At 34.2% G+C, this 11285-nt stretch overlaps 1 protein-coding gene across 1 annotated transcript; it reads right to left on the bottom strand.

Annotated features, from left to right (window-relative positions):
- Positions 1 to 1506: 1506 nt before the first annotated feature.
- On the bottom strand, positions 1507 to 9054 carry LOC146137413 (aldehyde dehydrogenase, dimeric NADP-preferring-like). The gene is made up of 12 exons (XM_083393908.1): positions 9020 to 9054; positions 8605 to 8731; positions 7915 to 8146; positions 7619 to 7704; positions 7155 to 7247; positions 6905 to 7013; positions 6516 to 6627; positions 5984 to 6147; positions 4204 to 4370; positions 3338 to 3437; positions 2365 to 2507; positions 1507 to 1557 (listed from the first exon to the last, which is right to left on the bottom strand). The coding sequence occupies exons 1-12, from the start codon at positions 9052 to 9054 to the stop codon at positions 1507 to 1509; spliced, it is 1419 nt and encodes a 472-aa protein (XP_083250034.1).
- Between the last annotated feature and the right edge of the window lie 2231 nt (positions 9055 to 11285).

The following is an 11285-nucleotide window of genomic DNA, read 5'->3' on the forward strand; positions in this document are numbered from 1 at the left end:
CGTTTTGTCGCGATTTTTACGCCCAGCGCAGCTCACTGCAGCTGTAGTGAAAACAATTTCACGCCCAGTGCAGCTCAGCTCAGCTCCGCTCAGTGTAGTGTAAACGGGCCTTTATCATATCTAAATTTATTAGGCTATATCTCAGACACCCAACATGTAAATTTCCTTTTCCAGAAAAAAAATCTCTATGGAGTCTGTTAACTTCATTAACCAGGGTAATACATTTTATCTCGCAAAGAACAACGAAAAAAATAATTGCAGGTTGGTTTAAGTGAGAATTAATTTGTATTGAATTATAAGAAAGCAAAATTTGTAGCACCTACGAAAAGTAAAGGAAAATAAAATAAACAAACCAAGTCGCGACTTAACGAAACATATTTTGGTCATTTAACTATTTATATTAAAGCGAACGCAGCATAGATGCTGTTTTTAATGATAGTTATACTAAATGGCGAACATTTTTGAATCTTTATTTTTAAGTCGGACTTTATAGGTTAATTTCAAGTCTCTTTAGTTGCTATAATTTAAAAGTGTCAAGGACTTTAATTATTTCCTATAGCACAAAATAAATATTCGCTTGTTTCGTTTGAGCAGTGTGCATAGAAAGCGAGTAATTAGACAAGCATGAAGTGTAAAATTAAAAATATTGCATACGACGAAGCACCTGTGAAAAGATAGCCTACATATGAAGTTAAGAGAACAGGACGAATAAGAGCAATTAAACGACAAGCTGCTATTTGATGGTGTATGTTTGTTTGAAATTAGATGGAAAAACAGCACGAACTAAAAGCTACTTGCACACAGTAAGACGCGGTTAAAAAAGTGCTGTACAAAGTTATCAGAAAATACTTCATTTTACACGCTTTTCATAATAAAAAACAAAAATTTCTCGACATTGAAAAACACGATATAATAGGGTAGGAAGCAATGCCCGATACTAGGCTGTAGTATCGTTGGTCGTCCGATACCAGCGTAGAATCGATTACGATAACAATAGTGTCGCAATCGTTTAGGCCAGTGGTTCCGAACCGGGGTGCCATTTCTAACACTTTAGTATGCCGGGAGACATTTATATTTTTATCAGATTGCGATTTGTGCTCTACTAAGTAAGCTTTTTACCACAATCTTGGTTTCACGTTTAGAAGGTTTTTCAACCTTGGGCGCAGTTGATGTGGGTTGTTTCAATTTCGTTTATTGTAACGTTACAGTGGAAACCACTTACCAGTTAGGCCTAGCACAAAAAGTTTATAATATATGTAGGGTCCCGCAAGCCAAAAAGGGTTGGGTACCACTGATTTAAGTCGTTGATGGTGGATTTAGACACAGTTTTGTTCCGAGTTCATCAAAGTGTGCAATATAAGATTAGGTGCATCAAAAAGCCTTTACTCCATCTAAACATAAACAAGCCAACTATGCAGTCTAAACACGCGTGTGCGGCTGACAACTTTACAATACGCCTATAGGCTCCAATTAGCTTTCAATTATTGCTCGGATGACGAAACCTCCTCACATTACGCTGCACGAGCTCCCGCGTTTTTCGGTGAGCAACCATTCCAACTGAAAAAGGGCACAAAATTAAGTAAATAAAAATGGGAAAATCGCTAGTTTAAAAACATAGAAAAAAAACATAAAAAACATAAAAACATGCTAAGTATTTATTTTAAGTTAAAATTATAAAATTTGTTTCCACAATTGTTTTTTTTTCGAAAAAATAAGTGTACCCTTAAGCGATAATTATATATCTGAGGTGATTAAGAAGTACGCTAAAGAAAGGGTCTATTTGTCTGGTTCGCCCGAGTTATGCATACACCTATTATGGATTGTATATTAAGTTACCGTTTTAGCCAGGCACGCATACAACTATTAAGTATTATGTATTACATTAAATTACTTCGGAAGGTTGGTAAATAGCCTCTTTTAAAAAATATTAATTGGTAAACTGATTTTTTGTAAGATTTTTCTCGCAAACTTTGAATACTTGTTAAACTGCTATAAAAAACGTCGTCTCAAGTTCGCTTAGTAACCCCTTTGGATGACCCGTGGAGCACTTTTGTTCCACGGAACATCACTGAAAAGCTTTGGTTTAAGTAAAGGTTTAACTGGTTAAAAAATGAAATATGGGACGACTAAACCTCTGGAGAGCAACTCTTATGTTATTAAAAAATAAAATAAACCAACAAAAATTTATAAAAAATAACTCTAAGGTTGCGAAAATGTTTAACGCGCCCTCCAGACATGGAAAAGTGTCAAAAAGGGACGCCGCTTTACTCCGCCTTGTAAGCAAGACTATAGAATACCAATTTGAAATTATAGCAGAAGGGCTTTGGACAGCTATAAGCCAACAAAGAAGTCGAGAACTCTTACATTTTTTGCATTCTTCTCAGTGTATGGGGGGTAGCGAGCGGCTATAAGCGCTTCCATGTTCTGCTTACGGCGCCAGACGCTTCTTTCGTGCGTGAAAGTGTCAAAGGACTTCTTTCCGTGGTAACTTCCCATTCCGCTGTTGCCTGAAAAGCATACGTTTTTTCACAACCGTGAGCGTTACCGTTTTCCCGCTAGAGATCTTAGTTAAAGACAAAACGAAAATTGTCCACATGTTAAAAAATAATAATAGTGAGGTTAAAAGCCTACAGGAAGGCTGTGTGGTTGAACCTTATGGTTTAGGGGCTCCCACAGTAAGACACATTGCACAAGTACATTTGTCGCACTATACTCCAGATATTACCAGGACTAAGAAGTGGTACTCAGGACTCGATGGAGTCGGTTTGTTTGCTGGAGTGGAACTCGGCACTGGAGTAAGACTACTTAAGACTACACGAGCAGCGAGTCCGACATGCGCAAGGCCACATTTTAAAACTGATATGGCCGCCAACCGTAAAGTGTAAAGGCGGAATAGCAAATGGTGGATGTTTGCCAACCATGTGTTGTGAGTGGATGAATTACATGACACTATTATGAGGAGATTGCTCAAAATCCACCCTAATTTAGTTATGTTAATGTTTGCACAGGCTGTAGAGTCGGAGCCGGACTCGGGACTCGACGAAATCGCACATTTGGCCGAAGTCGGACTCGGAGTATTTTTACCCGACATAATAGCCTATCCCTAGGATATAACCAAAAATAAGACATGTGTATAGTTGGAATAATAACAACCAATTTTTAGAAAACGTACAAGGGAAATTTAAGTAACTTATAGCTAAAAATAGGTTTTAACAAGATTAATTCTAATAAAAAATATAACAAATGTTAGATTGGTGCACCGGAAAACGTATGTGACGAATCTTGATAAATGAAAAACTATAGCACATTGAAAAAAAGGCTGTTGTCCACGACTCACCTACGCCACCAAACGGCAGGTTTGTGGCACCGACGTGCATGAGAAGATCGTTCACGGTGTTTCCCCCGCTTGAAGTGTTCTCCAACATGTTGTCAATCACCTTAAAAAAATCGATCACTCACAAACTGAAATTTCACACCTTGCAAGATAAATATCAAATTTGAACCAGCATGAAATTTCAGTACAGCTATTCCTATTTATCGAGTGGTTTGCTCAACGGTTCTCAACCAGTGGGTCATGAAAACATTTTGAGGTGGGCCACACACCAATTTCAAAAGCTAGTTTATTAAAGAATTTAGTTTTATTTGAGTCACTATACTTGATTACCCAAGAATAATGGCTTGGTAAAGGAATTGAGAAGGAATGGAAATGAAATGTAAATTTATTGGCCAACCACGTATCTCACTAATGTACGTTGGAATATATAATAATCTGTTTTGTAATATGCTCTGCTGCATTTTGTTCTAAACCTACTTTTTAGTTTTTTCTTTTATAAAACTTATTAAGCTATAAAATTTTGTGCAACGAAAATGGGCTACTAAAGAAAAAAGGTTGAGAACCACTGGGCTTTCTAAATGTTTGAAGACAACGATATTCTATTTTCTAAACCCATAAAAAACAACACTGTTTTAGGGTTACCAGGCTGACAGTGCGTAATATCTCCAGAAATTTATTATTGCCTCACTAAAAAAGGATACATTATTATTTCTCACATGGTTTATCTGTTTTACACTTATTCGTACGAAAACATAAGATCCCCTAATAGTAATCGATGCAATGTGATTTCTCGGAATAAGTTCAGCATTACCGTTAAAAAACGTCAGTAAGTCTACGAAACGAAAAGCAAAAACAAAGTTTAAACGTACCTTTGAGTCATTGGCGAAAATATACAGCGCGAGCGGCCTCTCTCCGTTGTTTATGATTTCTATGGCTTGTTGTGGTCCCGACACTGCGATGATGGGAAGGATTGGTCCGAAGATCTCTTGCGACATGATCGGGTCATCCATCTTCACGTCTCGGTAGATCGTCGGCGCTGGAAAATGAAGTTTTACCAAAGCCCATACAGAAGTACGTATCCTCTTTTCACCAAGTAATATAAAGCGGAGCATTCTGCACACTTGTCAAACTTCGTCGCATGATGGTTGGAGCTTGTAGTAATACGTAGTAAGAATATCAAAGCCCATACAGAAGCATTTTGAACGTTTCGAATAACTCTTTATTTATTTTCAACATAGTGAGAAGGCACTGATTGTGCGTAGAGTGATTCTTGTCCATCTGAGCCTCAGTGCCTTTTCACCATGTTGAAAATGAATAAAGAGTTATTCGAAACGTTTAAAATGATACCTACTTCTGTATTGGCATATTCTTACTACGTATTGCTACAAGCTCCAGCCATTATGTTCCGAAGTTTATCCAGTTTTCAGAATGCTTCTCTTTATATTAGTTGGTGAAAAGAGGCAACAAAATAGATGTTTTTGTAGCGGTGAGATCAGTGTCAATTATTTGACTTTGTTGTGTAATCTCGTATAGGCTTCCGGTTTTAATTTAAACGTGGTTCCTTTAGCACAGTGGTTTTCAACCTGGGGGTCGCGACCCCGGGTGGGTCGTTTGCCTTTTCTCTGGGGGTCGCGAAGACGACAATTAAAAAAATAAATATCTGTAATGATATTAGTGAATGTTTAAACAGTTAGAAAAAAGTTGAATGTTCAAACAGCAGCCAGGAATAAAGTTGCGAGACTAGTTTTGTATCACAATAACGATTATTATCACGAGAAATATTTGGGGATAATGTCACCAGTAGAGCCACATCTAAGGTGTGCTTTGGCAACAGCGCAACAAATAGACAAGCTTGTCGCCAAGATGCAACACCAGCCACTTCTCTCATGCTGCCTTGTGCATTAATTTGATTATTGAGTATTTGTTTTAACAGAGTGGTATCATAATTTATGTTACTTTTAATTCTATATTTTGGTTCTATTGCGCATACACAAGTGTATTACATATGCCTAAATTATTGTTATTGGAAGGGGGTCGTTAGTTACATTGGGTTGTTAAAATGGGTCGCAGTATAAAAAAGGTTGAAAACCACTGCTTTAGCACAATGTTTCTTAAACCGCTTCACTGTTTACAAAAACAGGTATAAAACATAAAATCATTTCTTAAAATTTTACAGAAATAAATATTTCGCCTTATAAATAGGCATCTTCAGTTCCTTAATTGAAATAAATCAATATTTTTGTAAAAATTTTAAGAAATGATTTAATGTTTAATACCTGTTTTTATAAACAGTTTTAACATTATTTGACACGGAAGCAAGAATCTTTCTTTTAAATTTAATTGTCTGCAGGAGATTCCTCACTCCCAAGTGTTTCAGCTATTATGCAGCTGTTTGACTTGGTTGGGTCGGTGACTGCAGTAGTTATTGGTAAGACATTATTAAGAATGCTTCTGGCAAGATTGCTCAAAAATTAAAAAAACTGTGGGAGAAACACGAAGATATTAATTAATTACAATTTATTTATTCCCATGTCTTGTATTTTGTTCGTCAGCAAATTAACCGTTAGTATAAAACAAACAAATCCGACACTTGCAGCTGGCAACTAATCTCAAACGAGAAAGTTTGACGCGTCTGTGACGTCACAATACCTATGTATAACTCGCTGACGTCACTCTCCCCTCCTGCAACGAGCTTCTCCCCATCCATTTCCTCCATGAGTCCGCAGATTCGCTTGAAGTTTCGCTCGTTTACAATCCTCGCAAGATCGGGGCTTTCCTTAGGGTTTTCCCCGTACATCTTGGTTATGGTTTGTCTGTGAAAGTTGTGACACAAAAGTTTTGCGATATATTGCTGGTTGGATAGCGACCTTTTTAATCTTTTCCATTTAATTCAGAACTGCCAGGTGTGAGAATAATTTCAATTTTTTACGGTTTGATTTGTATCTATGAAATTAAAGTGACACACAATCCAAATTGGTAAAATTTTTCAGTCGGTAAGTCGTTTTTTTCAATTTTGCTCCAAATTGGTAAAATTTTTAGTCGGTTGGGTGCTTTTTCGATTTTGCTCAAAATTGGAAAAATTTCAGTCGGTTAGTTGCTTTTTCAATTTTGCTTCAAATTGGTAAAATTTTAATCATATTTCAGTTTTAAAAATTTATTATTATAAAGAATAAAAACTTACTTGAGCTTGGCACACAACTGATCTACAATGTTTTTGTGACAGAGAATGTAGTCCGTTGCTGTACAGGTTTGCCCCGCATTCACCCATTTGCCCCAAGCAATTCGGGAAACAGCTGAAATAAAGCAAAAAAACTGATTTTGAGTTTTTAAATTTCTCTGAACTGTTTTAAATGTTGTTTTTTTAACACAATATAGGTAATTGCTTTCAACGTTTGTAGTTTTTGGCATTTCTTAGTACTTTTTTTTAATATAAATTTTGCAATGAATTTTTTTTAATTTTGTTAAATGCCCGTTTACCGCCAATAAAACCTTGATATTGCATATGCAGACTTTAGCTGAATATCATGCTTAAAAGTTAAATTTAATAGTTGAAAACACTAGCAGCTTCACCTATATCAAGGGTACTGTCGTCATGTACATAAACAGGAGATTTCCCTCCAAGTTCAAGGGTGACTGGAGTTAGATGTTTCGTTGCAGCTGCCATTACAATTTTGCCAACCTAAAATTAACATTTTTTTAAAAATAAAGCACAACCGATAAACATTAAAATACAAACCTACCATTACTACTTAAAACAAAACAAAAATCTTGTAAAAAAAGCCAAGTAAAAAAAATCGCAATAAAATTGAAAACATCTTACATTAGACCCTCCAGTGTAGAAAATGTAGTCAAACTTTTTTTCCAAAAGTTCAGTCGTTTCTGGTATTCCCCCTTGGTACACTGGATAACAATCCTGAACAGAAAAGTCTGAGGTTTAAAACAGAATTTTGGTGGCTTGTTGTAATTATTTTAATCATACAGGTTCAAGCATGCAAACACCAAAAAGCATTAATGTAACCCTGGTTGAACGATTTGGGCTACTAATATTTTTTAACAAAGAAGATATATACTACATAGCAATGCCAAATCAAAACCGATATTTCACCAAATAATAAGTAGATGTGTACAAAAATTTTTTTGTGTTAAAATAAGCACCATTGTTAAAAAAAAGAACACAAAATGGTTATTCAAGATGATATGAAAATTAGAAATGTTTGTTAAATAAGATTCTGAAAAACAAAACGATAAATTGTACTTAATATGTTTATTAAATGAAGCACATACCTTGTCCATATATTTGGGGAAAAGCTCTGCCATCAGTTCGGCTGTCGCAGCTGCTAGTTCAGATGGTTTCATAACACAACAGTTACCTACAATACAAAAAAAGTTGAAAACTAAAGGTATAGAAATATATAAATCTTCAAAAATTAAATCTTGCTTTAAATTCTTTAAAAATTCCATAGCAATGTTAAATTCTACTTAAAAGCAGTATTTTAAGTACAGGTTAATAACCCTAAACATACAAAAAAATTGCAAATCAAACTTTTCTTGATTTCTTGATAACAAAGTTTAAAAAATACCTGCAGCAATGGCGCCCACAAGTGGTATCAGCAAGAGACCAATCGGATAATTCCAGGCTCCCATGACAAGAGCAACACCACGTGGTTGTTTCAGGATATAAAGCGAGTCAAGTTTCTGAAGCATCGTTTTGTTAACGTAGGTTGGTTTGGCCCATTGATGTACATTGCTGATGGCATGATTAATCTCGTTCTTGGTCACCACTAACTCCATGATTATGGTTTCTAGTGCAGGCTGAAAAAAAACAAAACAATTTAAATAATGTATCTCATCATTTTAACCTATGATTATTTTAATTAAAAAAATAAGTTGCTTGGTTAAATTAAAATGATGGACACATGTAATTTAAGTTATATTAAAGATTGTGTATATTGCACACAAGACAAAAAAAAATTTGCAATGTTTTAGAGCTGTTGATGTAGATTTTGAAATTTGTTTTTTCCATGATAAGTTAAGTAACACATGCAACTGTTTAATGTGAGTTTTATTTAAAAGAAAAACAGTTTTGTGAGCATGCTCTTACCGATACAAGTATTTTTTTATCAAAGGAAAAAATACACATTTACTCAGCATAGACTCTAAGTTTCTAGAAAGATAACCACAATAAAACTTTAGAATCGAGAACAATTGGTTTGAAGAACTCCTTCTTAAAAGTTGGTTTACTGTACATGAGCGAATATGAAACACTGTACCTTCTTCAAATCTTTGTGGAGAGCTTTTATAAAGGCATCTTGGTTTTCTGTGAGCATATCATGAAGACGTTGTAGCTGGTCAATTCTCCATTCAATAGGTTTGGTGAGATTTTTGTTGAAAGATTGTCTAAAAATTCAGTATTTTAAAAAACTTTCCAAAAATATAATATTCTTTTTTAATTTTTACACAGTTATAAATAAATACTCTATTTCGGATATGTTAAAGGATATGAAAAGTTTGGTAATTATGCAGGTAGTTTAATTTAAAAAGCTGGTTAATATAAAAATACAATAAAAAAGTGTATAAAAATAGCTTGAAGTTAGATAATGTAATCAGACGTTTATAATATGTTAAGAAAGAAAGAAAGTAAATTCCATGTTCAAAATAAGTAACAGAAATGATTTTTAGCAGTACCTTGCAACATTAACAACTGATTCTGCTCTAGACATTTTTCAGTCAATTTAAACAAATGTTCAGATAAGTTTGAAAAGTGAATTATCTGCAAAAAACAAGATAAATATAAATAATAATAAGGTTTATATTTATTATATATGTTACAAATAATGTTTTTTTTTTCTGTGCTGATTAAGTAAGTCAATTTAAATCAATAAAACCTAAAGTTTCATATTTATATAGGATTAAATGTTTGTTAAAATATAAATATTTATTTTGCCATTTAGAAGTAATAATAACAGTGAAATCAAACTAAAAGTTTCACAACAAAACTTAAGGCACTGGTCTAGATTTCTATACAACCTTTTACATTAACAGAATACAGTTACAAAACCAGTCGTCAAAATGGAAAACTGGAAGAACAAACATAAAACCACTTGACCCACCCCAACCCAAACCAGCACCATAACCCAAATAATGTGCGTTGAATAAACGCTATGGTAAGATTCTAGATCGGTGCCAATAAACCTCTAATTTAAAAACTTAATACAATATATCCATTTCCATAAGATTCTGCATAGAATCGCAAGAGTTAAGCTTATAATATCATCATACCATAAGCCTACGTTAACGTAAAATTCCGCTGACTCACTCTTAACTCGTCAGTATAAGTTAAAAATTAACCAATTTTGAAATTCCAGGAAAAATAAACAAAAGTTCCAAAGTCTAAAGTCCATTTGATGACGACAAATCAACAAATGGAACGCATGACTGCGTTTGCCAGTCATAGAATACTAAGTTCGTGTTTTACACACGGGTCTAAATGGAAAAATAAAAACATATAACGGACCGTTTAGCAAGTTTTATCAATTTTGATCATGTGTATTGCCCAGGATTATCAGGAACCACAACCTTTCGGTTAGTATTTTTTGATAAAATTAACTTTTAAGTTATAAATCACTGCGTTGTATTCAAAAATCTTGCTTGAAATGCCCATATCAAAGTCATCGGAACGGCACAGATACGGGAATCAGCTCCAATCCAACTTTATCGCGTGAAGACCTTATTAGTAAGGCGAATATTTTTTGACTTGTCAAAAAAAAGTCAAAATTTACACGTTAGGTCAAAATTTGTCAATATTTTTGTAAGTTAAAAATTAAAATCGAATAAAATTGCACATAAATCGCTTACAAAATTAAAAAAAAAACTTAAGACAGCTTTTTGAAATTGGTCGTTCGGTTATTTTGACATTTATCTTTAATTTTATCAAAAAAAAAAATTAGTTTTAATATAAGTTCAAAGTCATTTTAACTGTATTATATCTTTACTAGAGCAATATACAGTATAAATAACGCGTGATTAACGACGCCTATGTTATTTAAATCAATGTATTTCTAACAGGTCAAAATTTTGTCAAAATAAAATATTTTCAGGTCAAAATTTTCTATTTTTTTGTTAAAAAAATATTTGACCTACTTATTAGTGTTACATTGCTTAAAATTTCGCTTCAATAGCCTCTGCCTACACCTACACAAATTTGTGAGTAATATCACCTAAAATCCCGCTACATATTTATTAGTTAACAACAAAAATACCTCTTCTTTATGTTGTTCAGTTCTAAATCATTATTGCCTTAAACCGAAACTAGAATTTCCGTAACCGTTACTTGTCCTAACAGGTAGTTTGTTTTTTACACTCAATATTAAAATAACGGCAATTAGTTACTGAAAGCAACATGGCCATTTTTTCGAGTTCGACAAACTTTTACTTCGTTCTATATGCTTTCCAGCGTTGTAAACAAGGCCTTTTTTTTAAAAAACTGAAGTCCCAATAAAGTCTATTGCAAATAGGGGAGACCGGGGCGTAAAGTAACACGGGTCGATTGTAACACTCTAAATTGCGCCACCCATGGACACACTAGAATCACGTGATTAACAATGCGCATGCGCCTTTCGGTTTATTTCCGCCATCGAAAGTTTGAGCAGGCTACGTGCAGTACAAACAAAGTTGTGGACAAAAACATATATTTCAGGTAAGAAAGTAACTTTTTTTCTTTTTTTAGTTTTTGTTAGTGTTGTTTAACCATTTAACTTTATAAATTAAAAAGCATACAATCGGATTTAGCAAGTATCATAGTTTATTGCTGCAAACTTTATGAACTAGCCAGTTGACTGGGCAAGTGGTGAACGAAGGCAATTAATGGCTGACATGGGCCTGGGTCGGTTGTAACAAAATTGTCGGGGTTGGTTGTAACATTGAAAGCTGTTACAACTGACCCCGGCGAAAT

This window comes from Ascidiella aspersa, chromosome 7 (assembly GCF_963924565.1).
Source record: "Ascidiella aspersa chromosome 7, kaAscAspe10.2, whole genome shotgun sequence".
NCBI classification, from domain to species: domain Eukaryota; kingdom Metazoa; phylum Chordata; class Ascidiacea; order Phlebobranchia; family Ascidiidae; genus Ascidiella; species Ascidiella aspersa.

Bases quoted from the DNA above. Each gene is read 5' to 3' on its own strand.
- LOC146137413 (XM_083393908.1), bottom strand. From the start codon at position 9,054: ATGTCTAGAGCAGAATCAGTTGTTAATGTTGCAAG. The intron at 6,148-6,515 runs GTAAGTTTTTAT...CAACTTTCACAG, and splicing joins CAGTTGTGTGCCAAGCTCAA to ACAAACCATAACCAAGATGT. The intron at 2,508-3,337 runs GTGAGTCGTGGA...TATGCTTTTCAG, and splicing joins CCTGCCGTTTGGTGGCGTAG to GCAACAGCGGAATGGGAAGT.